The 25,493-nt window shown below is 42.1% G+C and overlaps 7 protein-coding genes across 8 annotated transcripts in view; 3 read left to right on the top strand and 4 right to left on the bottom strand.

Moving 5' to 3' along the window:
• Nucleotides 1-25,493, bottom strand: part of cora (erythrocyte membrane protein band 4.1 like coracle) — a 103,091-nt gene that overhangs the window by 17,107 nt on the left and 60,491 nt on the right. The window lies entirely within an intron of this gene.
• Nucleotides 30-5,425, bottom strand: LOC108082549 (uncharacterized). Its single transcript, XM_017177989.2, has 6 exons — nt 5,273-5,425; nt 5,063-5,154; nt 4,853-5,001; nt 3,446-4,781; nt 316-651; nt 30-250 (listed from the first exon to the last, which is right to left on the bottom strand). The coding sequence occupies exons 1-5, from the start codon at nt 5,295-5,297 to the stop codon at nt 316-318; spliced, it is 1,938 nt and encodes a 645-aa protein (XP_017033478.1). The 5' UTR covers nt 5,298-5,425; the 3' UTR covers nt 30-250.
• Acadvl (Acyl-CoA dehydrogenase very long chain) lies at nt 1,046-3,106 on the top strand. The gene has a single exon (XM_017177990.3). The coding sequence runs from the start codon at nt 1,113-1,115 to the stop codon at nt 3,006-3,008; it is 1,896 nt and encodes a 631-aa protein (XP_017033479.1). The 5' UTR covers nt 1,046-1,112; the 3' UTR covers nt 3,009-3,106.
• Tab2 (TAK1-associated binding protein 2) lies at nt 6,745-19,748 on the bottom strand. Of its 2 annotated transcripts, XM_017178018.3 has the most exons (6): nt 19,414-19,748; nt 10,802-12,539; nt 8,148-8,360; nt 7,523-8,077; nt 6,940-6,993; nt 6,745-6,865 (listed from the first exon to the last, which is right to left on the bottom strand). In XM_017178018.3, the coding sequence occupies exons 2-6, from the start codon at nt 12,507-12,509 to the stop codon at nt 6,837-6,839; spliced, it is 2,559 nt and encodes an 852-aa protein (XP_017033507.1). In that variant the 5' UTR covers nt 12,510-12,539; nt 19,414-19,748; the 3' UTR covers nt 6,745-6,836. The 2 variants fall into 2 exon arrangements, with proteins under 2 accessions (XP_017033507.1, XP_070139919.1); XM_070283818.1 differs by lacking the exon at nt 6,745-6,865 and having other exon boundaries at nt 6,940-8,077; nt 19,414-19,745.
• On the top strand, nt 20,031-21,046 carry mip40 (Myb-interacting protein 40). Its single transcript, XM_017178074.3, has one exon. It carries the CDS (start codon nt 20,127-20,129, stop codon nt 20,913-20,915), a length of 789 nt encoding a protein of 262 aa, XP_017033563.1. The 5' UTR covers nt 20,031-20,126; the 3' UTR covers nt 20,916-21,046.
• On the bottom strand, nt 21,457-22,417 carry Fkbp12 (peptidyl-prolyl cis-trans isomerase Fkbp12). The gene is made up of 3 exons (XM_017178075.3): nt 22,270-22,417; nt 22,029-22,099; nt 21,457-21,967 (listed from the first exon to the last, which is right to left on the bottom strand). Exons 1-3 carry the CDS (start codon nt 22,358-22,360, stop codon nt 21,749-21,751), a joined length of 381 nt encoding a protein of 126 aa, XP_017033564.1. The 5' UTR covers nt 22,361-22,417; the 3' UTR covers nt 21,457-21,748.
• Nucleotides 22,660-25,047, top strand: LOC108082540 (zinc finger protein 33A). Its single transcript, XM_017177976.3, has 5 exons — nt 22,660-23,033; nt 23,095-23,796; nt 23,855-24,170; nt 24,243-24,420; nt 24,480-25,047. The coding sequence occupies exons 1-5, from the start codon at nt 22,824-22,826 to the stop codon at nt 24,934-24,936; spliced, it is 1,863 nt and encodes a 620-aa protein (XP_017033465.1). The 5' UTR covers nt 22,660-22,823; the 3' UTR covers nt 24,937-25,047.

Here is a 25,493-nt window from a genome sequence, read left to right as displayed (position 1 = left end):
TCGCATCTTTAAATTTAAAAACCAAAACATTTTCTTTCATTTTAAAACCAAAACATTTTATTTCATTTGAAAATAGTGAAATTCACAAGAGAATTGAAATGATTATAATAAGTTTTCAAGCATAATAAGGTTCATTCCTTTAGCATTTTTTCAGGAACAAATTATGTTTTCTCATTATTCAAATTTATAGCAAAGAAAATAACAAAAATCTCGTTTGATAAATTTATTTTACGACAATTAGGGAATAAACCTAAAATAGTAAAATAAGAAATATTAGACTAAGCATACAGTTTTCTAAAATATAAGGCAACTCACCTAATCATCGTCCAGCCCGAAACCAATAAAATCGCCATCACTGTCGTAGGGCCACGAAGGATGAACATAACCTCCTGCTGCTAAGCCCAGATTAAAATACTCATTATCATCATCATCATCATCGCCATCGTCGTCGTCGTCGTCGTCGTCGTCACTCAAGAAGCCCATATCGTACATGTCTTGTTCAAATTGGAACTCATCGTCTGTGTCCTCGTCCAAGTCCCAGTCATCCGGGTCGAAAGCGTAATCATCGAAATCTTCTGGATTGAATAAGTCATCATCGCGTTCGTGCGATCTCTTAATTTGGATAATATCCTTTGGAAACTTTTCTGAATTCTGCAAGATGAAGTGGGTTGTTTTTTAATATTTTTAAGATTTTAAATTTTAAAAAGAAAATGTAGTAAAATGCCACAAAATAAAATAGTTGTATTAAAAAAGCTAGAAATAATAAATAATTAATATTTAATAATTAGAAATAATAGTTTAACTAGTTTAATAATTAATACAAATATTTTATTATTTTGATTTTTTTTTTTAATTGTTTTTTAAATTATATAATCATTAACGTAATTAAATCTATTAATAATTAAAGGTATTTTTAAAATCATGAACCGAAACACCCTGTATAAAAAATACCACAACTTGTGGGTGAAAAAATACCAACTAAATGCATGTTGGTCAAGGTTGCGATGATGATAAAAACGACGCAACAGATGATCGGCGATGCGGTCACACTGACTTCCATGGTCCAAAGGGCGATTTAACAAAACACTTGACACTGACCAATCGCAGCAATTATGTGGAGAAACACGATCCTGAGCAGCAGCAGCAAGCTGGTGGCGGTAAGTGGCAGTGCTGCCACATCCTGCCGTCGCCTGGCAGTGGCCACTCCAAGGCTAGCAAGCAGCCAGCAGGAGAAGTCGAAGTCCACCGAGAATGAGTCGTTTATGGCCAACATATTCCGAGGATCGCTGGTGGCGAACCAAGTCTTTCCCTACCCGGACGTACTGACCACCGACCAGAAGGAGCTGACCAACAGTCTGGTGGATCCCTTCGAGCGCTTCTTCGCTGAGGTCAACGATGCCGCGCGAAACGATGCAAACTCCAAGCTGGACGACACCACAGCGGAAGCCCTGTGGGAGCTGGGTGCCTTTGGCATCCAAGTGCCATCGGATTACGGCGGCCTCGGCCTGAACAACACCCAGTACGGACGCCTCTGCACCATTGTGGGCGCCAACGATCTGGGACTGGGCATTACGATTGGTGCCCACCAGAGCATCGGCTTCAAGGGAATCCTGCTGTACGGAACGCCCGAACAGAAGCAGAAGTATCTGCCCAAGGTGTCCACCGAGAAGGTGTATGCGGCTTTTGCCCTCACAGAGCCCAGCTCCGGATCCGACGCAGGTTCTATTCGCTGTCGGGCCGTTAAGAGCGCCGACCAGAAACACTACGTGCTGAACGGTTCCAAAATCTGGATATCCAACGGCGGCATTGCCGAAATCATGACAGTCTTTGCCCAGACCGAGCAGGTGGATCCCAAGACGGGCGAGAAACGGGACAAGGTGACCGCCTTCATTGTAGAGCGATCCTTTGGAGGTGTGACCAATGGTCCACCCGAAAAGAAGATGGGCATCAAGTCATCCAACACGGCAGAGGTCTACTTTGAGGACGTCAAGATTCCTATCGAAAATGTGCTGGGCAAGGAGGGAGATGGCTTCAAGGTGGCCATGAACATCCTGAACAATGGTCGCTTCGGCATGGGAGCCACGCTGTCGGGAACCATGAAGAAGTGCATCGAACTGGCCACGGCTCATGCCAACAATCGCGTGCAATTCGGACACAAATTGAAGACGTACGGCTCTATCCAGGAGAAGCTGGCCCAAATGAGCATCCTTCAGTATGCCACCGAGTCGATGGCGTTCACCATCTCCCAGAACATGGATGCCGGCAGCAAGGACTATCATTTGGAGGCGGCGATATCCAAGATCTATGCTTCGGAATGCGCCTGGTATGTGTGCGACGAGGCCATCCAGATACTGGGCGGCATGGGCTACATGGTGGACACTGGACTGGAGAGAGTGCTGCGCGACCTGAGGATCTTCAGAATCTTCGAGGGCACCAACGACATTCTACGGCTGTTTATTGCCCTGACGGGCATCCAGTATGCCGGCTCGCATCTGAAGGAGCTGCAGCGCGCCTTCAAGAATCCCGCCGCCAATCTAGGCCTGATCTTTAAGGAGGCTTCAAAGCGGGCTGCCTCAACGGTGGGCCTGGGCGGCACAGACCTCAGTGGTCATGTAGTGGACGAACTTCAGCCATATGCCAAGAAAACGGCCCACTGCATTGACCTCTTTGGCCAGTCCGTGGAGGAGCTCTTGCTGCGCTACAACAAGAACATTGTGCACGAGCAGTACCTGCTCACCCGGCTGGCGAATGCCGCCATAGACATATACTCAATGGTCGTCACACAGTCCCGATCATCACGCGCCGTCAAGCTGAACCTGCCCACTGCCCAGCATGAGATTGACCTGACGAAGGCGCTGACCATTCAGGCATCGGAGCGGGTTATCAAGAACCTGCAGGCCGCCACCTCCAGAAGTAGTAAGGCTTTGAATGACAAAATGTCGGAGATAGCGCTAAATATACTGGAAAAGGATGGTGTAAACACAACTGGGGTCTTGGATCAAAATTAAAAAACGAATCCTTTATACGAATTTTACCTCGAGCCCTTTTTAATGTCTAGATTTTTGTCGCTAAATAAATAAATGCAAACGGAATGTTATTATTATAATTATTATTGCTTTGAAAATCTTGTCTAGCTTTCTCTAGTTTCAACGAACTTTGGGTTCAAAGTCCATTTGGATGTGTACGTCAACCCGAACCTTATCATTTATGATTGCCTCTCGACGAAATGAGTGATTAACCTTTGATTAAGGCTCTGCTCTTTGCTATGTTAAGGGGGGAACGGTTAAAAAAAATTTAAAACTTATGTTTGCACTTTACTTTAACCCCCTCAAGTTTCACTAAAAAGAGAAACTACTTGGTATGGGTGTCTATCGAGAGGAAAAAACGCATATCATAGCGATATAACTTTGATATATATAATAAATAAATAAAAAACACTACTTACAGCCTTCACTATTGCGGGCACGTTCCACAATTTGATGGGCAGCTTGCGCCGCATATCCTTGTTGGCGATCTCCTGCTGAACACACGACACGATGTCCAGCACAAGTTGTTCTCTTGATTTGTTAAAATCCTCCAGGTCGAGGCAGCTTAGCTTGGGGCATGCCCTGAAGATCTTTAGGATTGCCTGTTCGCTGAAGCATCCCGACTGGCGTACTGCTAATCGCTCCAGATTCTGGAGACCGTTGCTGCCGATGGCATCCGCTAGAGTCGCGTAGCTCTGAATTTGTGGCAGCTTGAGATAGCGTAATTCGCTCAATTTGGCAATGTTACAAAGCATTGGTTGGGTGACAATGTCGACTCCGAGGACCTCCAAGCGTTCCAGCTGCTTGGCTTTGTGTTCCGCTAGCTGCTCAAAGAGCTGTGCGCGCAGTCCTCGTTTTATTACGATCGACAGGTTCTTCAGGCTGGGAATCTGAGCCACAAACTCGTAATGTCTGTAACCATAGCCGGACATTCGCAAGGTCTCCAGAGCCAAGCAGCATTTCTCCTTGATCATTTGTTCGTAGATCTCAACCCCATTGGGATCTAAATTCCTCATGTTCAACTCTTTTAGGGCGTGGAAGGTCTTGAGGATCTTCATTAGGTAGCCGACCTCGAGGTACTTGCAATCGTTCAGCGTCAGCGACTCGATGGTGTTGGGCAACTTGGCTAGGGTTTCGCCTATAAAGGGATTGCCGCTTAGATCAAGCGTCTTCAGCTTGTGAAGATTTCGCAGCGCCAAGACACTTTGGTCATTGATATTCGACATGGGCAGATGCAGCGATTCCAGCTGGTTCATTTTGGCGAACACCTTCTGTATGTTGCGACCGGACCATGTGTTGCCGCCGAAAACGGCCATAGTCTTGAGATTACGGCAGTTGTTGGCCAGAAAGTCGCAGAGGCGCTCAGGGTGAGTCTTTGGCATCACGCCATATATCTTATCCACATAAGCACCGGACAGCCTGAAGAAATCTCGCATATCCCACACCGTCATATTTCCGAACTGGAACAAGTCTATGAACTTGTGAAGCCTGGCAGTGGCCATCTGGTAGACGGCCCTGAAGCGCAGGCAAGTCCTGGCAAAATGAATCTGATCTGGCAGTTGCAGATACATCAGTATGTGCTCCAGACAATGGTCGTTCAGGCTCATAACGGGTGGCGGCGGTGGTGGCTTCGTATTCGGCAAGTAGACCGGCAAGTGACGGGGCATTCCGTAGGCATCCGGCTGATGCCAGCTATCGCTGGCCTGCACATGGAACTTGATTCCGTTCAGGTGATGAATGCGGCTATGCAAGGCCCTGAGGAAGAAAGCGAGAGGCGTCAGGCTTGACCGGCTTACCAAAGCTCCTCCTCCACCCACGGCACTTACTTGGCAGCATCCGTTTTCTGGGCAAAGAACACGTAACCGGTTCGAGAGTATCGCCGTTCTTCGCCCGGCTCATTTCTCGGCTTGAAGATATGGAGGCGCAGGACATGACCGTACATGCCAAAGTGAACCTCCAAAGCAAACTTGTTTAGCTAAACGAATGAAAGATTGGATTATAGAACCGAACCAGCAGATGAACTGATGAGCAACTACCTTCGGCGGCAAGCCGAACATGTGGATCTTCTGCACTGGAATGTGGTCCTCAGTGTAGGCCACAGAGTCCTTGAAGTAATAGTTTTGTGGAGCTGCAAAACGGGTATATTAAGACAACGTCGCAATTCGCAACAAACGGTGCATGAGTGAGTGTTCTTTGCCAGACACTACTCGCCTTTTTAGTTCTCGCCAAACACAGTAGATACTTACATGGAATTACCACGCGCTGAGCCATTTTGGTTTAGTCTAACTGCTTGCTGCCTCATGCGTTGGAATTTCTAATGAAGTTTTAGTTTTTCGACTGAATTTGACACTTTATTTCTAGCGCCAAGGCAGCCCTTGCTTTAGAGTGACCAGCTCTGTTAAAACGGGAAAAACTTACAAATACATTTCTGGTATTAATCGTTGAAGAAGGAATGAGTATCGATATTTTTAAGTAATAGTTTTTTTTTTTTAATTAAATGATTTAAAAATTACAAAGTAAACTGCAACAATTTCAACTAAAAAGCTTTTTTTGTGTTATTAACATTAAGATATAAAAATTTAATATTTCTTTGTTAATATTTTAGCAGTTTCACTATATGCAAAAACTTTTTAAAATTACAAAAATAAATAAATTAAATTAAAATTATATAAATAAAAAATATATTATTATTATTTTATTGCCAATTTTGTTCTGTAAAAAATTGATTAAAATTACTACAAATCATATTCCAAAACTTTTCTTATAGGTAGAAATATATAAACTTTATTTTGGTTTTAAAACAAATTAAAAAAAAAAATAAAGAAAATTGTTAAATATATTGCATATTGGTTAATTTTACTAATTTGGTGATTTGGTTTTAAAATGTCGATTATTGTTAAAAACATAGATGTTTCTCTTAACGTTTTAAGCAAATAAATAACATTTTTATACCTTTGTGGGGTATTATAATTTCATTCAGAAGTTTGCAACGCAGTGAAGGAGACGTTTCCGACCCCATAAACCATATATATTCTTGATCAGCATCAACAGGGGAATCTTTCTAGACATGCCAGAAGGAAATCGAATTTTTTGCCATTTTTGCGAAATTTGATAAGGGGTTACATCATTAAAATTAGCAAATATGGCCAAAAATTTTGATTTCTTAAAATTTTAAATTTGGTATGCAGTTTTTTTAAATAAATAAAAACTAACACAAAAATACTTTCCGAATCGAAATTAATGCATTTTTGGCTTAGTTATGATATATTTTAATTGTTACCTGCAAGGGTATACAAACTTTGACTGGCCAAAAATAGCTTTCTTTCTTGTTCTAATTATAAAATAAGCAATTTTTTGGTTTCCCATTAAAAGCCGCTTTCCCAAAATCATTAGAAAACACACATACAATTCTCTTAACTTGAAAATTTTAATTTCGTTAAATATACTTTGGTGCTTTTGAAAAGCGTACAACGATTTCTAACTTCCATTTTCTTGTAGAAAAGTCCCTTAAACAATGATATAATTAAATATTTATATACAAAATGTACACGGTTGATTTACAATTAATATTTGCTAGTTGATTTCAGTTGATTTGCGGCATTGCTAAAGTCTTTTCCTTACAGAATCAAATTAGGCTAAAATCGCTGCCAGCAGCGAAAATATTTTTCTCTTTACAATTAAAATTAATAAAGCGAAATACATATATATACAATATATATTATATAGAGTAGTGTATATAGTTTAAGTAAGGTATCAATCTCTGGAGCTGTCTAGGTTCTCTCATGGTGAGCGCTTGCGGTTGGCCGTGGGTCATGACAGGATCCAGGAGTGTATAATACCTGCGCAATGAGAAAAGGAAGTAAAGTGTTATAAAGGAAACATAAATCAAAAATAAATCCCAGCTCATACTCACGATTTTCGCCTGGCGAGAGGGTTATATGTATGTCCTCACGACTCAGAACGGGCGCTGAAAAAAGTCAACAGTTTGAACAAAAAATATAAATAATAGCAGCTAAGCCTTGTTAAAATATTTAAATAACGTTCTTTATTCATTTACTCTTTTATAGGTGGCTATAAATAATAATAAACTTAAGGCTAGTGGTTACAGTTAGTGTCTAAATTAAGTGCCATTAACATACATAACATAAATCAAAAAGGAAATAATTTAAAACAGGTCTGCGCTTAAGCAATTCGTTGACGTCCTTTCGCTTTCGTTTTAGTGTCTTTCGGGGCTGAGCCATGCAGTGGAGCTAAAGCACCTGCCGCCAGGTAAATTTAAATGCTATCACAGTTTCAAAGTCGGAACATGCACTGAGCGGGAACAGTCGGAGCAGGAGGGAGGGAAGCGAGCAGCGAGCGAGCACATTATGAGAACTTTGTGATGGGTTACGTATGCAGTGCGTAGGGCTGCTGGGGCGGCTGCTGCTGCTGCTGCTGATCTCCAGTCCCGCCGCCAGCACCCGCAGCAGAAGCGGGGGGTACAAAGTGTAGCATACCCGGCTGAATCCTCACGTAATCACAGGCCTCGCAAATATTCAATTGCGGATGGTTGCGGAATGTACACATGTTGCAGGCCCACGAGTCCAGTGTCTCCTCCGCCTCGGCATCGGAGTCCGACTGGAATTCCTCCTCCTCGGTGACCGCACGCTGCTGCAGCTGCTGTTGCTGCTGCAGTATCTGCTGCTGCTGCTGTTGCACCTGCAACTGCTGCAGTTGCTGCTGTCGCTGTTGATGCAAATATTGCTGGAACTGATAGTATTGGGCATAAGTTGGGGGCGCCTCCTGCTGCAGCTGCTGCTGGGGCGTCAAGCAGGCTGAGGTCGGCGCACTGCTGTGCTGCTGATGCTGGCCAAAGTCTGGTGTGGGCTGCGCGGTAGTGGGAACTGCTGGCACCGAGTGCAGGCGCAGCGAATTGGGCGGCGCCTGGGTTCGACCGCCTGGACACTGACGTGGCGGCGGCTGTTGTTGCTGGTGTTGGCTGATGGGTGCCGAGTTCTGGCGATTCATGGAATTGGGTGCGGAGCCAGAGCCCGAGTCATTGGCCTGGGGTTCTGTGGGGAAGATAACGAAGCCTTAGTTTCGATTCCTTAAAAAGTTTGCTTGGTGAGATTTGTTGCTTACCATTTATACGGTTCAGCAGCTGATTGAGCTGCTGACAGTCCTCAGCCAGTTGCTTGATATCTCTATCCAGTCTTTCAGATTCGCCAACGGGCACCGGCTCCGTGAGGATATTGATCTCCTGCTCCAGCACGAGCAGACGCTTCTTGTTGTCCCTCAAAGCGTTGGCCAACTTGTCGCGACGCTGTTTCTGACGCACAATGGTGGCGGCATGGGCTAAAGAATGAAAAATATACATAATAAAGGGAATTTAATTAATTAATTCGGAAAAACTTGAAAATATTTATTATACAGAAAATTTTTGAAAGTTTGGTATATCGAAAATTTATTATTTATATCGAAAATTAAAGTACAAAAATCGCATTTACCATAAAATATCAATATAAGAAGGAAAATGGTTTGAAATAACTTTCAGAATATCGATTAATCGCATTTGATGTTAAATTATCGACCAGTCTTCGCTTTAAATATCGATACAGCAACAATTTATTGATTCTATTTTGCCATCCTCATCTTAAAATGCCTTGGCAACAAGTTGGCAAGATATTTTCAATTCCCAATTTCCAAATTCCATTTCCAATTCCAAATATTTTCCCCCCGCAGCTAGATTTATATATTTTTACTGTCTAATACCTCACATTTTATTACTCTGTTTTGCTGCTAAAAATAATCAAGCAATTCCTGCGGCCAGAGGCAACTTATATTTAAATAGATAAATTTAGTGAAAATGCGCAAGCAAAAATCAATCTAATAATAATTTATTCCTACGAAAAAATAAGGTACGAAATAAGAATAAAAATAAATACAAACAAGAGTCTGTGCGATGCATTTGCCGCGGTGTTTTGATTTTGAATATTTTTAGACGCTTGATAGATTTTCCAAACGGAAATAGCTAGCAACAAAAACAACAGGGCAGTGGGCCAAGGGATCTGTGATCTGGGCGATCCAAGAGATATTTCTGCCAGATTCGCACATCATTATGCTGTCTTAATTGATCTTTTAATTCGCTTGTGAGCAGCTTAAGAGCTGCCGAATTCCATGAACGACATTTTAAGTGCTTTTCTCGTGATCGCGTCGCGTGATGATTAAATGTCAAAGTGTAAGTGCCTGACTTTTGGGCCCACGCTGCGTATACTTAATACTTTGGTGGCAATCAATTGGCAGAGATTTTCCTCGCCTCTCTCACTCTCTCTCTCTCTCTCTTCTGGCTTTTCTCCCACACATTTCGCCATGAACTTGAACGTCTCGCAGAGAAAGAGCGGTCAAAGCAAGGCGTATAAATAAAATAAAAAAAAGAGAAAACAAGAGAGCAAATTCTAGATAGCGGTGGCGGAAAAGCGACAGGGAAAATGGGTGAAAAACATGGCCAAAGTGAGAAGCCAGACAAAAGACATTTCAATCTATAAATCCACCGAAAGCGTGGGCGTAGCAATACACGTACATATATAAATATATAGACAACATTTGCAAAAAGGGCAATTCAAAGTGCAACAAAGTAGAAAATTATGCTAACTAATTGGAGGTCTATAAATATTTTAGATTTATTATCTTTAATGAAGCTTGTAAATCCCCTTAAATATCTTTAATCCATTTAGAAAAAGCCTGTTAAAAGCCTTAGTACATTTCTCTTTGTTAAGTTCTCTTGGCTTTCACAATATTGTGAAATTTTACTTTAAAACACTAATTAAGTTACTGTTTACTATTTGTAATACTTGTTTGGTATATTAGAAAACCACTTCTTGCTTTTAGATCTAAGTAAATTCTTTGGTAATTATAAATATGACGTAAAATCATCCCACAATTCACATCATCAGTTTGCTTTTGCCATTCCATAATCATTCTCTATATCTCTATGCAATACTGATAACCGAACGAGTCTCTTCTCTGTATTTCATGACGTCAATCTGGCTTACTTTCATCTATTATAATGTGTTTATATAGCTGATCACTATTCCCAGGGGGGGATACCCTTGGCAGTATTGTCTCCTGGCATGTGTTCCATGTTAAAGTATCATAAGACAGCACAATGTTCGCTCGTTTCACTCTAATTCTATTTTGGGGCGTAATTCGATTTCCTTATCAAGTGTAAACAATATTGGGCGAGAACCTGCGAACCTGATAAGCGAACTAACAACTACGACGTCGTCTGGCTGGTTCGATAAGCTTTGGAGCTTCGGAAGCACAATAATAACAAGAATGTGGAGAGTACAAAAAGGGAAATGGAAGAAGATGGAAATACCCTTCTGATACTAGAGTATATTTTAATTATTATTATTAAGGAATTAAAGAAATAGCTAAGTAATAAATTAAGCAGTCTACAGAAATTCTTAAAGCAGGAAGGAGTAATATTCGAAACTGGCTCCACATTAAAAAGATTAAAAATTAAAATAAATATATTAGATATTTAAAATTTATTTTCCTTATATTAGAGTTTGCTATATTTTTGATAAAAATATTAATATCGTGACTTTATTCCACTATATATAATCCAAGAAATGTCATGGCAAACCTCTTTCCTAAATCCCTATACCTTCTTCTAGAGTATTTCAATAGAAAAGTGTCATAAAAATGGCACTTGCCCAGCGCACACGTGCCCCTAAAGACCAGAGATTCCTACTCTATATATATATACACAGCTAAACCCCCAATGAACTCACCTTCACGATCGCACTCCTCCAGCACTCCGACGTACAGAGGCATTGTTGGACTGCTGTCGACACTGCTGCTCCCGTTGCCATTGTTGTTGTCGGTAACCACATGGTTGTTGCTGTAATTGGAGGCCACTATGTGATTCTGGGCCTGTGTGGGATACGGGAACACATCCATCTGCATCTCGTCGCCGTGGCCATCGGTTGCCAGCACTGCGGACGTGGCGGCTGACGGCGGCGGTTGATTCGTCGGTGCAGCAGGTGTCGCCGCCGACTCACAGCCCACTCCGGTGTAGGGAACCCGGGGACGAAAGCAACCCGCACTAAAGACACTGCCCTCTTCCGTCACCGTCAGCTGGAAATTTTTGTGAGTTCCGCGACGCGCGTCAAAACTAACACTGGAGTAGGTTATCCCACTGCCCTGGCCACTGGGCGCCGGACCGGCAGTGATGTCGATGGCCGACTGTGCTGGTCCTGTCGTTGGCTGGCGCAGGGTGAGATTGAGCGAGGTGAAGCTCTTACGTCCGCCAGCACCTGCTACCGGCGACGCTGCTGAGCTGGGTGAGGGTAGCGGCGGCGTGGCTGTCGTTGGCGGTGTCGTCGTTGTCGTCACACCACTGCTGCTACTGAGGAAATCGCGCGCGTACGGCGGCTCTGGCTGGAGCGTAATGACTGAACGATGTCGCACTGGAGAGGGTTGTTGTGGTTGTAGCTGTGGCTGTGGCTGAGCCGTGGCTATCGCCGCTCCCGTAGCAGCTGTATTCGCCGCCGACGTCGTTGGTGACGATAAGAAGACGGCCGCGTTGAGAGAGAGCTCCGACTCGCTGGAGCTCATGGGACTCGTGAGACAGGAGGAATCGTTGGAGAAGCTGCCAGGCTTGGGATTGGGATTTGGCTTGGGCGGCGGCGGCAAAGGTGGTGCTCGGCGCAGCGGCTTACTCAGCGACGTGGGCGTCAGCTGTTGGGGTTGCTGATCCCTTTGCTGGCGCTGTTGTCGCTGCTGGATCTTCTGCTGCAGCTGCGTGCTGATTTGCCGCTGCAGGTTGAGGGTGGTGGGTCGTGGCCTGGGCTGTAGATTGGCCTGGGAGCTCGGACTGCCGGGACCGATGCCATTGCTCTGGCTAAACTCTGGCTGTGGTGGGGCTGCCCGTGATGGCTTCAGCGGCGTCGGAGGCTTGGCTGGCCTAATCTGTTGCTGCTGCTGCTGTTGCTGTTGCAACACCTTGGCCGGATAGCTTTGCACTGGGATGGGGTGCAGGGCTAACTCCTTCCTCAACATCTGGATGCAATTCTCGCGCTGATGGCAATTCTCATTGACGCATTGCGTCACTATGGCATCGGGTATCGTTGGGAACTCCTGCTTCATCTCATGGAAGAGGTGCATAATACTAATGTTGGTGCAGTGGCAGCTCAGCTTGGCCTTGCCGGCGGCGGCAGCAGTGGCTTCCTGTGGCTCCAGCAGCTCCAGCTGCTCATTGCTTCCACAGCGACTGCCGCCGGGACTGTTGGGATTTGGATTTTGATTCGGATTGGGATTTATGCTGGGGCTACAGTTGTGCTGGGCCTGGTTGTGCTTTTGGTTTTGTTGGTTCTTTCGCTGAAAGTGCTGGTTAATTGCCTCGGTTAGGTGGTTCCCCTGGCCGTTCGATTGCTTGACGATCCCATTCACATGGTGGTGGGTGTTGGATCCGGGCGGCATTGGTGGTGTGGCCGCCATTTTAGGCCATCATTTGTCACAGCTGGAGACCTGTGGAAATTATAAGAGAAATATTCACAGTCAGTCAGGTGTTTTTTTTTTGGCACTAAACAAATCGATTATTCCATTGCCCGATTTAGAACATTAACTAAGCGGGTTAAGAGCCCTCTTGGTTTATTTTTTTATATTTTTTTAAATAATAAAAAAGCTGGGAAATAATAAGCAAAGAGATCTTTCGCGAAATGACATGGGATATTTAAAAATATTTATGACACAACTTCCCCGCTGTGCCATATTGTCTATATCTCGACGGTGACGGCAAATCCGAATCGCGGGGCCATTGTCAAGGATGCTAGAGATAAATAATCCGTTCCGCCCCGCCTACTGTTGTTTATCGATGGTTAGTTAGTGTTTAATATAGATAAGCAATTGGACTTTTAAATAAGTATTTATCCCCATTCTAAACTTACATTTTTCTACCAAAGTTGATAAGGGATTTAAAATAAATTTTGTTTAAAATGAATATTATTTATGTTTGGTTTTCGAGGAAGTAAATTTTCTAATCACAAAATGTACACTGGATTTCTTAGTAATTATTTTTAATTAGCTTTTGCTTTAATTTTCTGAAGTTTAATAATCACTTTTGCCACTTTTCTCCTCTAGAGAATTCTTTTCATGTTTATTTCATATTTTGCCAGCTTTCTTTTTAGTTGCTTTTTAAACACTAAAGAATAATTGTTTTAAATTCCTTTTTGATTTCTTTTGTTTAATCATGAAAATCACACGCAGTTCTCGCGCACAGCGATTTATTCTAGAAGTATTATTTCGATTTCGTTCGGGTTTCTCGGATCGAACGCGTTTGAACGCTTTAAATGCCTGCGAAGAACTGACAAAACACAAATATCAGAAAGGCCTAAGAATCTTCACGGAATATACAAACGAATTCTTCTCTCTAGAAGAAATGTTTGTGAGAGCCAGAGAGCGTAAACAACAAAATAATAATCTCGAAACAAGAAAAATATATTGAAATTCGAACTTAAGAGGCGAAATGGAATTGTTTTTCACACCGAAACATTAACATTAACAAATAATTAATTACTTTGTGTGCTGGTGGTGGTGGTATCGTGATCACATTAAGTATACGTACATTACACATACGCAGGGTAGGTAGGTTAGGAAAAAGAAGGTGTAACCAAATAAAAGAGCCCGTAACGAATCAATTAAATCATTCAATATTTTTGCCACACCAATACCAATATGTAAAAGAAATTTGCGCTCTTTCTTTCCTTTCCTTTTTGTTTTTTTGCTCTCTTGTATAAAAATAAATTTTTGTGTGGGTGTTTCCCACACACACACACACACACACACACACAACACACACACAGCCACATCCACGAAAATTGAATGAAATATTTGAAACGAAACAAAAAAAAAAAAAAAAAGAAAAACAAGAAAAAAACTACCTCGTACATATAGAAAACAAAAGCGAGAAATAAAAGCTACAAAAATTAATGATATGTTGAGGTGAAAGAGTTGAAGACGAGGGAAATTAATAAAAAAGAATACGAAATGGAAATGCGAAAGCCCATCAAGGGGGATAAACATTTAATGGCTGTCCATCAGCGTCCAAATGAAAATCGCTTAAATTAGCCAATGGCTTAGCCAAGTATTAGAACCGCCCTCGCAGCTCAGCGACAAAATAAACAAGTAAGAAAGGTAAGAGGGAGTGGACTCGACTTTGAGATACCTGGTAAGCATAAAATTAGTCTTATAAATCTAAAGATTTGCATCCAATATTACTGAAATTTACTGAAATTCAAGGCTTACGATAAAAAATAACGGATATCTCTAGGTCTTTGGTCTCTCAGAATTGTTTTCTCTTTCTAAATAGAATCGCCTGGTGATACTAATCAAGAACATGTACTTTAATAGAGTCAAAGAAGCCTTCGGTAAGTTAAAATACCTCTTCACTATATGGTATAAAAAATATAATAAAAACAAATAATAAGCCCAGACCAAATCATGTCACAAATGTGATAAAAGAAAAAAAAACATAACCAATGGTATATAATTCATTTAAATTATAGCCCGATGGCGCCTTTAAAATTGGCTTGCAAAACATAAATAATAAATTATAAATTTACATATATATCTCTGCTGCTCTGCTCGCTGTTCCAGTCCCCATTTCGTTGTTTATTTTAAAGTATTTTTTTTTTTTGTTGGCGATGATAACAACAGACATTTTCGAGTTTCCCGGGGATATTAAGAAGCCATTAAAGATAAACCTCAGACCAGAGAATTATGAAAACAATTCCTCTGTTCCATAAAATTCCACCATTATTCTGCGGTGTACTTATAGGCGGGATGGATGAGCTTGTATGGGAAACACGTAAATTGCGATCTGATATTTGAAAATATTTAGCGTATAAATATAAACAAATTCTCCTTTTTTTTTTGGTAGGAATTTCTTGAGGAAAAGAGATCTAACTGGGGGTGTGATGGGGAAGGCAATGAAAATTCATTTTCTGTGCTCTTTCGATTGCTACGTTTTGTTTGCCAGCCTCTCGTCTGCCTTTCTTTCTTCTTTTTTTTTATTCCACCAACCTTCCCCTTTTCTCCCACATTTTCCTTTTTTCTTTATAGCGGGTGGCAGACAAACAACAACAATTATACAGGGGCGATCGACTGCAGACGTAAACGACCTTCACAATTAGCCAGATAGATATATAGATATATAGAGAGATATGTATATGCAGGGCAGATAGAAGAGATACACTCATACCGAGACGCAGCACAGAATGCACAAGCCAGAAAATCGGAAATCGACGTCAAATATTTTTTCGCAGCCTTTAGTATATATACGAAATTGAGAGTACTTCGTATGTGGAATGATAATGCGATAGATATGGCTACAATAATGCTTAGATACGTAGCTGTGCGTAGCTGGTATTTCAGAGCAAAGTGATAAACGGAAATCCTAAGCCAAGTTAATTCCCATTAAATTTCCCACTTTTGTCAAATTTTAGCTATTAAGGTTTATTATTATTGCCTCGTTAATATACCTTTGCAAAATAATTGCTAAAGTTAAAAAAAAATAAATAAAAAAAGAAGGAAAAAATTAAAAAATTTATGCGTGGTTGGACAGCAAAAGAGGTAGATATAATATGTAAACAATGCTTTAAAGTTTAAACCAAAGCCCAAGGCTTCTAAGGCCGGCGCTGTATAAGTTTTGCTTTTGTTTTTTATTTATTTTATAATTAATTAAAATACACTGCCAGGTATAATAATTAATTATTATTTTTATCATGTTTACCATCGGCTTCATCAGTGGACTTTGGTTTCTTTTAAACATTTTCTCAATCAGAATCTTTATATTTTCGCAACGGACTGTTTTTTGGACAATTTACTTATATTCCACAGGTAAAAAGATCATTTGTCTTCTTCTAAATATCGTATTTTATTTTTTGTGTGTTTCTCGAGGACACGCAAAACAAACATAAAACCTGCTAAGAGCCATAATAACAACAGAAATAAATAAATAAAAGCAATGAGAACAAAAAAAAAAAAAACAAGTTCGCACTGTGTGCCAAAAACACACAAATTGAAAAACAAAAAAACCCAAAAAAAGTTTACAAAGTCATTAAAATTATGGCAGCACACACACACAATATTGTTTAGGTATCATGGATTGCGAGGTAGTGAAAATTCGATGGGTGGTGGCTACAACGGGAAAACTCTTGTAATTAGTTAAGGCAAAATTTCCATTCATTAAAATGCCTTTTGAAATTGAACGGTGAGGGGGGTAGTGTAGGTATGCATATGAGGGCGTGTGTTCTTTGTCCGATTTACATGAGAATCTGTCTTATGGGATTTTCCAATGATTACATTTAGATTTACCCGAGATCTTTAGAGAAATGACAACTGAGAACTTGAAACTTTAATAAGGCTAGGAATTGAATGCTAAATAATTTAATAGATAATAAATAAATTCTTAAACTTTAAACTTGGATATATAAACTGATAATTATGGAGATACATTTAAGATACCTAACTTAAAGTGTGTCTTAGCATTCAAAAAACCTCTATAAAAGGTTCCCAATTTTCGTTAAAAGCTGGAACCAACTAGAATTTCCCACATTAAATCAGTTTTTTGATTAAAATCCAAACTAGTTATATTTAGTTTTCTTCTTTTTTGATTTGCAAGCAAACAAACACAAAGCCCTCTATAATCCCTCTGTGTCTATCAAACTACTAAACCAATCAAATCTTCGCCAGACCAGAAGGCTTAACCATTCAGTCAGTTCCATGGGTTTGGTTTTTAAGGAACCCCGAAGACGTGGAGGTATCGATGCAGAGCATATTGACCGGAAATCTCGCCTGTCTGGCGTGTCAAGAAATAAATATATATATAAATAACGAAAAAATTACCAAAAATATTTCGTTGTACGAAAATAAATTGCAAAAGGAACTAGACATACGTACTAGTACTTCCCGCACCTTCAACTTGGATTCGGAACACAAAACATATGGACAAAAAAAAAAATAATACGAGATAACAGAACGAAGAAGATGTAGTAAATGACATGGAAAACAACTTTCACTGAGAGACTGCGACTCGGGACTGGGGACTGGGGAAATGATCAGAAAACAACAACGAAAAGTATGTGGAATTGTGAAAATTATAAATCAAATGCAAAGACATGAAATGAAATGGAAGCGAGTAGAACACACAAGCACACAAAATACCATAAGACGAAAAATGGAACGAAAATAATTTTATTTTGTATTTCGGTGCCGCGCCGTTGTTGCTGTTGCTTTCCTTTTGCTTTTCTTGCCTCGCCAATAATTTGAAGAGGCGTTTTGCGGAATTTTCTGCAGACGTCAGGCCTTGACGTCATTGGCGTCTTCTTCGTGAATTGGAAATGGGCATGGGAATCGGATTCGGAATCGCGATCGCTATCGGCATTCTGCCTGGAAGGGGTTTGGTAGGTAGGCTTGGAATCCTTTCGCTCCTGTCCCCCAAAATGACCATGCAAGCCCCTGCATTAATTTATTTATTTATTTACACACGCCTGGGGTGCCTTTTTTCTTTGCTTTCAAAAATGTGCAAATAATCAAAGCGGAGTTATTTTTAGGCTATGTCCAAATCCCAACAGGTGTGGCGACGACGGCGGCGGTGGGGCCATGAGGGGGAAGCCTTATCGCCAACGTTTTGTGTCTCCTCCTCGCAACAGGGGACGACACACACACAGACTATAGTCCATATATTTTATACGACCCCTTCCCAAAAAAAATTGAACACAATTCCATGCAGCACCGACATGGCGATAAGATAGATTTTAAATTCATGGGAAAGTTTTCATTGAGGGCAGAGTAACGTCTACAGTACGAACACAGGAGTATATCAGCCTTATGGGATATTAAATTGAATAAATGTATATATTGTAGTATTTCCTGTTACTTTATTATAACCATTTATAAAGAAAACAATAATCTAAAATGTTTTGAATTTATAATTTTTCTTACTAATCAGATCCATCAGATCAAGATTAGACAGAACGATGATTTTCAAATATTGTTATCTTAGGAATAAGAATATTGTTATTATAGGAACAAGGCGGTTTCGATGCAATCTTAGAGATACTAATACGCTTTTAGTGAAACCTTAAAGATACTACATTCAAGAATCTCTCGATTAAAGCCAAAATTAGAAAGGGAATTTAGCCAAGCTTTAAAAAACGAGATAATATAAACAAATTTAAATCACAATCTATCAAAGACTGATCCAAAAAATTCTCGTAAAAAACAAAGCTTTCGTAAATAAATGAGATGGAAATACTGAGATGATATTGTTGATTCCCTCAGACTCACATGCCTTCAGATGTGTGTATTGGTGGGAGCAACTTTGCAAATGCCGGGAAATTCCCGCAATTACAACAAAAAGAGTCGCATAAACAAAGGCACAAAGCGGAACAGAAGCAAAAATAATAACAACACAGCGATCAGTACTTAAGGCAGAACAGCAGCACAAGTGCAAAAAATTTTGTGAACTTGTTTCCTTAATACAAAAACTAAACCGAAGCAAAAACAATGACCGCTTATTGTTATTGATAGCGGTATGTATGTTTGTATGTATAAAAATCTAAAAGCACACACATAGAAAATCAATATTTGCACTTTGCGATTAGAAATGCGAAGGTAGACGGGCAGTGGGTGGGTGGCGTGAACGGGGGAGTGAGACGGGGATGTACCCAAACGTTTCGTTTACATATTTCCAAAAAGAATTAAGGCCATTTCAACGGAGTTTTTGCTGTTATCAACACAGGCGGAAATACGTACGTTCTACGAACATACATAGATACGTAGTTTACGTACCATCCGCATACAGTTACGTGCACTCACACATGCACCCGAACGGAGCGAAGTGAGCGTGCGAAAGGGACACGTAGATCGGCGAGTGGCTGTGTTAACGGCACAAGATAAAAACCAGCTACGGCCAGTGTGGGAGCGAGAGAGAGGGACAACGAGCGCGCGAGAGTGCGAGCATGAGAGCGCATAAAAACAGGTGACATTGGCAGCGGCACTACGCAATAGTAGATAAAAAAACGCACAGCAGAGACTGATTTGAAAAGTAAAATGTTGGGAAACTTTGGAGAGCCCCTCCCACCGCCCTACCCCTCATCAAAAACGCATTCACAACTTGTTTCCATTGGTGTAAATGTGTTTATTTATTGCTTTTATTTTTGCACTATCTCAAAGTGATCTATGCGAAGCATGTGTGTGTGTTGTTTTTCACAATTTTGTTATTTGCATAGAGCAGCCACCCACCCACACGAGTGCAGTTTGCAGGTGTGTGTGTCAGTAGGGGAAACAAAAATCTGAAATCTGCAGAATTTGCATCCTCTTTCTTGTCTCTTTTACTCACCGAAATATTTAAAACTCCGCGCACGTACGCTGTTATCCGTAGGTGTTGTCCCGCTTCTTCCCTTTGTTTGTTTTCTGGCATTCAATATTGTGATTTCAATATTTTGTTGCTTTCACTCTGTCGCTCGTTCTTTGCACTTTTTTGGCTCGTTTTTTCCCTTTGTTTCGCTTTCGATTTGCCTTTCTCGCGCACTCAACTTCCACGCACTGTCCAGCGGAGAGTTTGGCTTAGTTTCAATTAATTAATTATTTTATTTGTCGCACTAAAACTTATTAATTAACGTATTTTTCACGTCGTTCTTTCTCGCGATCACAAAACAGTGTGGCCAGCGCTGCCGAGACGCAATAAACCAAACGGATCGGCGAAAATGTACTAAAATATTCCACGTCTTCACTTGAAAAATATTTGCGGTATATATTAGTAGTATTGTAGTAGTGTCTTAATTATAATTGGCTGAGTACTAAAAAAAAATGTGTATTTATTTGTTCATTCTTTGCTTTTGCATGCGCCAGAAATTTGCAAATCAAATTTCAATTTGAAAATGAATTAGTATTTTTAAAGCTGTGGTATTTTGTTAAAATGGCGTATTTGACAGTGTTGCCCAACGAGCCACTTGTGTAGTGCTGCAAACCGTCCCAGTGACGTTTGATTTCTGAATTGTTATTCGAAATTCTTTTCAACCATTTTTAATAAAAGAGCATTAAGCCCCTAAAATGAAGACCACACCCAAGAAAAAGGAGATGTCCCTCCGCCTGCGGGAGTCGCGCCGCGAAGAACACAAGCCGGAGACCAGCCAGCAGCAGCAGGCAGATGACGATGTAGAATCGGACCTGCCCATCCGAGGACGTCCCTCGAAGAAGCTGCTTCTCCAGCAGCAACAGCAGCGTCGCCAGTACCAGGTGAAGTTGGAGCCGGATCTCAAGACAGTGGCAGCTGGAGCCGCATCCACTTCTGGGGCTGGCACCTCAGGAACTCGCATCAAGGCCAGACGCACGCTGTACAAGAAGTCGGCGAACAACGGTGCTGCCTCCGTGAAGGGTGCCGGTGAATCCTATGTGATGCGACTGTTCGAGCGCAGCCTGGACCTCTCCAAGTACGAGGAGAACACGCCGCTGTATCCCATTTGCCGCGCCTGGATGGCCAACCAGCCACGTAATCCCGCCGTGGCCGCTTTCAACACCGATGGCTCTCTACAGATACCAAAGCGCGAGGACAACGGTGAGGAGATCCTTGCCAAACTGCGCAGCGGTGAAATCAAGGTGCTCACCCAATTGCCAGCGCCAAGACGCACGGATCTGCCCATCATTCCCCCGCGTCTGGAGTTCGCCAAGGAGGACAAGCGTCTCCAGAACGCCAGTCACTCCGATCTACTGTCGGCCAACATGGCTCGCTGGAAGAAGGTGCGCGCCCACTGGCTGAAGCATGACAAGAAGTACCAGCACGAGCGTTATGCGATTATTGACCAGATAATGGCAGAGGTCTGCAAGAGCAACTCAAACTAGGATCAGTAAAATGGATCAGGGCAAGGAGTAGATAAGACGATGTATGAGCAGGAGTATAACTTAAGAAATGTCTTAAATAAATATGTAATTACTTTAAATGCCTTAAATATAGGTTTGCATTTGTTTTATAATCTGGCAGACTTTTTATATTTACTTCATTAGTTTTAATCAGAAGTGTGCAACGCAGTAAGGGAGTCATTTCCGACCTAAATGATGATATAAACATTTAAATTTGAATACCCCTTTTGAGGGTGTTATATTTTCAGTTCGATTTTAGTTTATTATTATCTCCGTTAGATTTTCTTTTTATTTAACCAAAATGGATCGAATCCCAATGCTCCAATTGCAAACTGCAAGGGTTTTGAAACCTCGGCTATTAATAGAACAATTTTGAAAACAGTAAATATATACATACATATTTTCCCAGGAATTTAGATAACTTAGTCTCAAGAAATCTCCCCAGCATCATTGGTAGTTTAAAAAAATTAACCCAAAAGACACATAAGCAAAAATAAATAATAATATAACCATTTGAAACACCTTTTTTGTTATCATTGACTTGAATAAATGTTTATTTTGTATTTGTAGAATATGCGTTACCCATTGCGGTTAAATTAGTTCTAAGTGCAGAGCTTGGTTTTTGAGTTTTTTTTTTTTGTTTTTGTTCTTCCTTATATTTTCCTCTCTTCTCTGGGTTCGGCAAATGCTGCTGGATTGTTCTGGTTCCGGTGTTTGGTGTTCTTGCTTCGGCTCAGCGGGCGTGCGCCTGTCCGTGCGTCCGTTGGTATACACAGCCACAGGCGTACGCACATATCTCCACCGGGAGGAGGCGCTTACTCGACCTTGAGAAGCTCCACATCGAAGGTGAGGGTGGAGTTGGGCGGGATGACGCCGGGATGGCCACGGCTACCGTAGGCATAGTCCGGCGAGCAGACCAGTTTGGCGCGCTGTCCGACGCTCAATTGGGCGACACCCTCGTCCCAGCCGCGGATGACCTCGCCCTTGCCGATGGTGAACTTAAAGGGCTTGTTGCGGTCGCGCGACGAATCGAACTGTGAACAAGAAAACATCAATTATTAGCTGGAAGTCTCATGAACACACAAGGATCCTTACCTTGGTGCCATCATCCAGGGTGCCGGTGTAGTGGACTGTAACCTTTTGCCCATTCTTCGGGAAGGTGCTGCCTGCGGGCGTACATGGAATACAAAAATGGATGTGTGTGAGCGAGACGACCATAGTGTCTACGGTAATTTTCCGACTTTTGCAGCGGCACTCTATATGCACTTCTAAGGTTAAGTTTGCCGGTGTTTTTCGGGCATTTCCCGTGAAAAACCATCAATCGGCGGGTACTTACCATCTCCGGGAGCAATTGGAACAACTTGTACGCCCATTTCGAATAGTTTTTTACTGGCAAAATACCGAGCGGAAGAAAAAGCACGTTGCATTCGTCGCGTTGAAAATATTAGAGTGCCTGTTTCTTGTTAAGAAGTATATACCTATATCTAGTATATTTGAAAATGGGATAAGCATATAAAGATTGCAACTAGCTATTAGCCTTAAAAATACCTTATTTTAATATAAATCTAGCTTATTCTAAAAATAATTTCTTTCGTGAATTTATTTATTTCAAAAGAAAAATCATTATTTACTTTACGTGTGCATACCACTCCTTTTTTATATTTAAAAAATTATTTTAATAAAACAAAAATTGAAAATACAAAATATATTCTTTTACTTTTTCGCACTACGGTCACACTGCAGCGATTTCTTTAAAAACATTTACCAAACTTTTTCTGCTTTCCTTAAATTAAAGCAGTTTTCTGTTTCCAAAGTGAACAAAAAGGAGAAAAGATGCCTCTAGAGCGACGCGGAACAGTTTGAGATTGAAGGCACACATTTCCAATCAGAATGCGTGATGCTTGCAGCAGCAGTGAAGCAAATGGCAGTTGCCTTGGTCAGGAGGAGCAGCCGCCGGCAGCATCGGCGGGTTCCGAGCGAGAGGCCGAAGCCAACGAATCTCATTGCACCATTTGTGGGGCAGTGCAAACGGCGGCTCTCTTGGATCTACGCTCCAACCATGAGATGCACCGGCGTCTGAGCCGGGACTGGAAGATTCATGTGAGACTCCCAGACTTTTTACTATTGCTTTAGCTAATCTCCGATTTTCACTTCCCTCCAGGCCGATGTAATCCGTTCCACCTTGCGGGCCATTTGCGTGGACTGCGTCTGCAAGCTGAATATGCACTCGGAGGTAACGCGCTCCCTCATGCAGCGCATGCAACGGCTGCAGCGCTCTGGCGGTGGAACAACCACCGTGACGACCACCACACAGATGCTAAGTCCACCCATCGCGGATGCCGAGGTGTCCACCACTCAGGAAAACACTGCCGTGATGCCAAGTGCACGCAGCTCACGCTCCTCCTGCTCCGTGCTGGAGGTTTACCTCGCCCAGCCCACCGAATCGGTAGGGGATTCCGGAGGAGAGAAACATAATGCAGCCGCTGAAGGTTGGAAGTGGCGCACGCGGCTGGAGTGTCCGGAATGCGGACGAACCTACTTTCGGCGAGATTTCTATGCCCAACACGTGCGACGTTGCTGCAAGCGAAGGCCACAGCCTCGGCCACCGCGTGCCAAGTGCCGGGTGCGCAATGAGGCGGGGATCGATGATGATGAGGAAGACGACACTCCGCCCAGGGTGAGGCGTTCCTTGCGCATCTTCTATTGTCGCCATTGTGACGCAGAGTTCGAATCCCTGGTTAGTCAACGACAGCACGAGCGCGCTAAGCACCTCCAGCGCTTTCCCTGCGATTTGTGCGAGGCGGAGTTCGACACCAAGTACGAGTGGGAGCTGCATCATACCATTTGCCAGGCCAAGAGAGAGGTGGGTGCTTAAAAACTTGACTTTCAGCTGCAATACCTTGACTTGCTGATCTTTACAGGCTCTGGGAATCCTGCAGCTGGAGGAGGAGAGCGGTCAGGCTGCCCTGCCCTCCAGGACACGTTCTCAGTCCCGCGGCTGCTCTGTTTTCTGGGACAAGTACGATCAGGAGGAGGATGAGAATGGCAATGATGAAGAGGAGGATGGAGATGATGAAGATATGGAGAATGCCATGTACACACGCCGCATGAATTTCACCGGAGATTGGATTGTAAATCACAGTAGAAGCAACAGCAACAGTGCCATGAATCTATCGATGATGATGTACGATGAATACGGATTGGGGGAGACGCACATGACCACCGACAAGGAGTACGGTAGGGTGATGGCTCCAGGCTTGCCCAAGCTAATCCTTACCAGCTCTTTATTTTTCTATATCTCCTTTACAGACCTTTACCTGCTGGATTTGCTGATAACCCAGGTGCGACTAAACGCCTTCACCTGCTTCATGCCCGCCTGCGGCTATCAGACGGACAGCTTGGTGGCTCTGATGAAGCACGACTACCTTGAGCACTGGAAGATGAGCTGGTTTTACTGCCACAAGTGCGGGGATGTCTTCACCAGCAAGTAAGTAGAGCAGCATCTAGGGTTTCCTATGGAATTCTCTATTTCCACATCTTTTGCAGGGTCTTCCTGGACTATCATATGCATCGCCAGAACCGCGGCCTCTACATCTGCCACAAATGCCGCGATGAATTCGAATTCCAGCACCAACTGGACCGCCACTTTCTGCTCCACAACAAGGGCATTAATTACCATTGCAATTTCTGTCGCCTGGAGTTCCTCAGCGAGGCGAAGCTGCTGGCCCATTGCAAGCGCTGCGGTCACAGTCCCAACGATGAGCCAAAAATCCGCATTGATAGCTCTCTAACCATCACCAATAGTTCCGTGGTGGAGTCTCATCTCAACGAACAGGATCTACGGCTAACTAGGGCATACAAGGAGCAAGAGTTGTATATACCCAGGGTCAAGGTGCCGTCTTTGCGACCGAAGCCATTGCCAGATCACAAACCCTTTCGCTTTGCCATTGGTATTTGTGAGTTTGATGAACGAAATCCTCCCAACTGCGTGGGTTGTCACTAAAGATAGGAGCTTACTAAGATTTAGTAATTAGATTTAGATAGCTGTATTTAGTGGAAATTAGTAGAAACAATGTGTATTTTTATAAAATAAATGAAAAGGTGGTAAAATGGATGTAAGAGTTTATTGTATTTAATTTTGTTTAGGGTTAGTTAAATCTTTTCTTGTACGCTCTTAAGAATACATTTTTTGGAGCGTAGAAAATATATTTTATTCAAGGAGAACCCCCAAAGAGACTAAGTCTTCCCAAATATATAAAAAATAAAAAAACATTCAAATTATTTGATTCTTCAGTCAGTTTTATTTAGCGCTCTTCACGCAGCTCTTTTACATGATGAAAGTCGTGTGTGTTTGTGTCTCTAGTTTATAATTTAAATTGCATTACAATTTGTATTTACTTAGGCGCTATGTAATATAGAGTTCGCAGGTGTATATAGGTGAGAGAACTATATGATTCTATGTACAGAGAGTTACTTGGTATAACAACATTAACATTATCTCGACCGCAAAGAGTCTAGGTTTAAAATTAAAGAGCCTATTGCATTGCCCCCAGCGCATGT

The sequence above is a fragment of the Drosophila kikkawai genome, chromosome 2R, assembly GCF_030179895.1.
Source record: "Drosophila kikkawai strain 14028-0561.14 chromosome 2R, DkikHiC1v2, whole genome shotgun sequence".
Classification (NCBI taxonomy): Eukaryota; Metazoa; Arthropoda; class Insecta; order Diptera; family Drosophilidae; genus Drosophila; species Drosophila kikkawai.
This window is presented reverse-complemented; position numbering and strand designations above follow the sequence as displayed.

Coding starts and splice junctions, on each gene's coding strand:
- Acadvl (XM_017177990.3), top strand. CDS start 1,113: ATGTGGAGAAACACGATCCTGAGCAGCAGCAGCAAGCTGGTGGCGGTA.
- LOC108082549 (XM_017177989.2), bottom strand. CDS start 5,297: ATGGCTCAGCGCGTGGTAATTCCAT. Junction 5,155..5,272: donor TCAGCGCGTGGTAATTCCAT/GTAAGTATCTAC, acceptor CCCGTTTTGCAG/CTCCACAAAACTATTACTTC. Junction 5,002..5,062: donor TGTTCGGCTTGCCGCCGAAG/GTAGTTGCTCAT, acceptor TCATTCGTTTAG/CTAAACAAGTTTGCTTTGGA.
- Tab2 (XM_070283818.1), bottom strand. CDS start 12,509: ATGGCGGCCACACCACCAATGCCGCCCGGATCCAACACCCACCACCAT. Junction 8,361..10,801: donor GGAGGAGTGCGATCGTGAAG/GTGAGTTCATTG, acceptor TTCATTCTTTAG/CCCATGCCGCCACCATTGTG. Junction 8,078..8,147: donor GCTGCTGAACCGTATAAATG/GTAAGCAACAAA, acceptor TCTTCCCCACAG/AACCCCAGGCCAATGACTCG.
- mip40 (XM_017178074.3), top strand. CDS start 20,127: ATGAAGACCACACCCAAGAAAAAGGAGATGTCCCTCCGCCTGCGGGAG.
- Fkbp12 (XM_017178075.3), bottom strand. CDS start 22,360: ATGCAACGTGCTTTTTCTTCCGCTCGGTATTTTGCCAGTAAAAAACTA. Junction 22,100..22,269: donor TCCAATTGCTCCCGGAGATG/GTAAGTACCCGC, acceptor GTACGCCCGCAG/GCAGCACCTTCCCGAAGAAT. Junction 21,968..22,028: donor CCCTGGATGATGGCACCAAG/GTAAGGATCCTT, acceptor TCTTGTTCACAG/TTCGATTCGTCGCGCGACCG.
- LOC108082540 (XM_017177976.3), top strand. CDS start 22,824: ATGCGTGATGCTTGCAGCAGCAGTGAAGCAAATGGCAGTTGCCTTGGT. Junction 23,797..23,854: donor TTTGCCAGGCCAAGAGAGAG/GTGGGTGCTTAA, acceptor TGATCTTTACAG/GCTCTGGGAATCCTGCAGCT. Junction 24,421..24,479: donor GGGGATGTCTTCACCAGCAA/GTAAGTAGAGCA, acceptor CATCTTTTGCAG/GGTCTTCCTGGACTATCATA.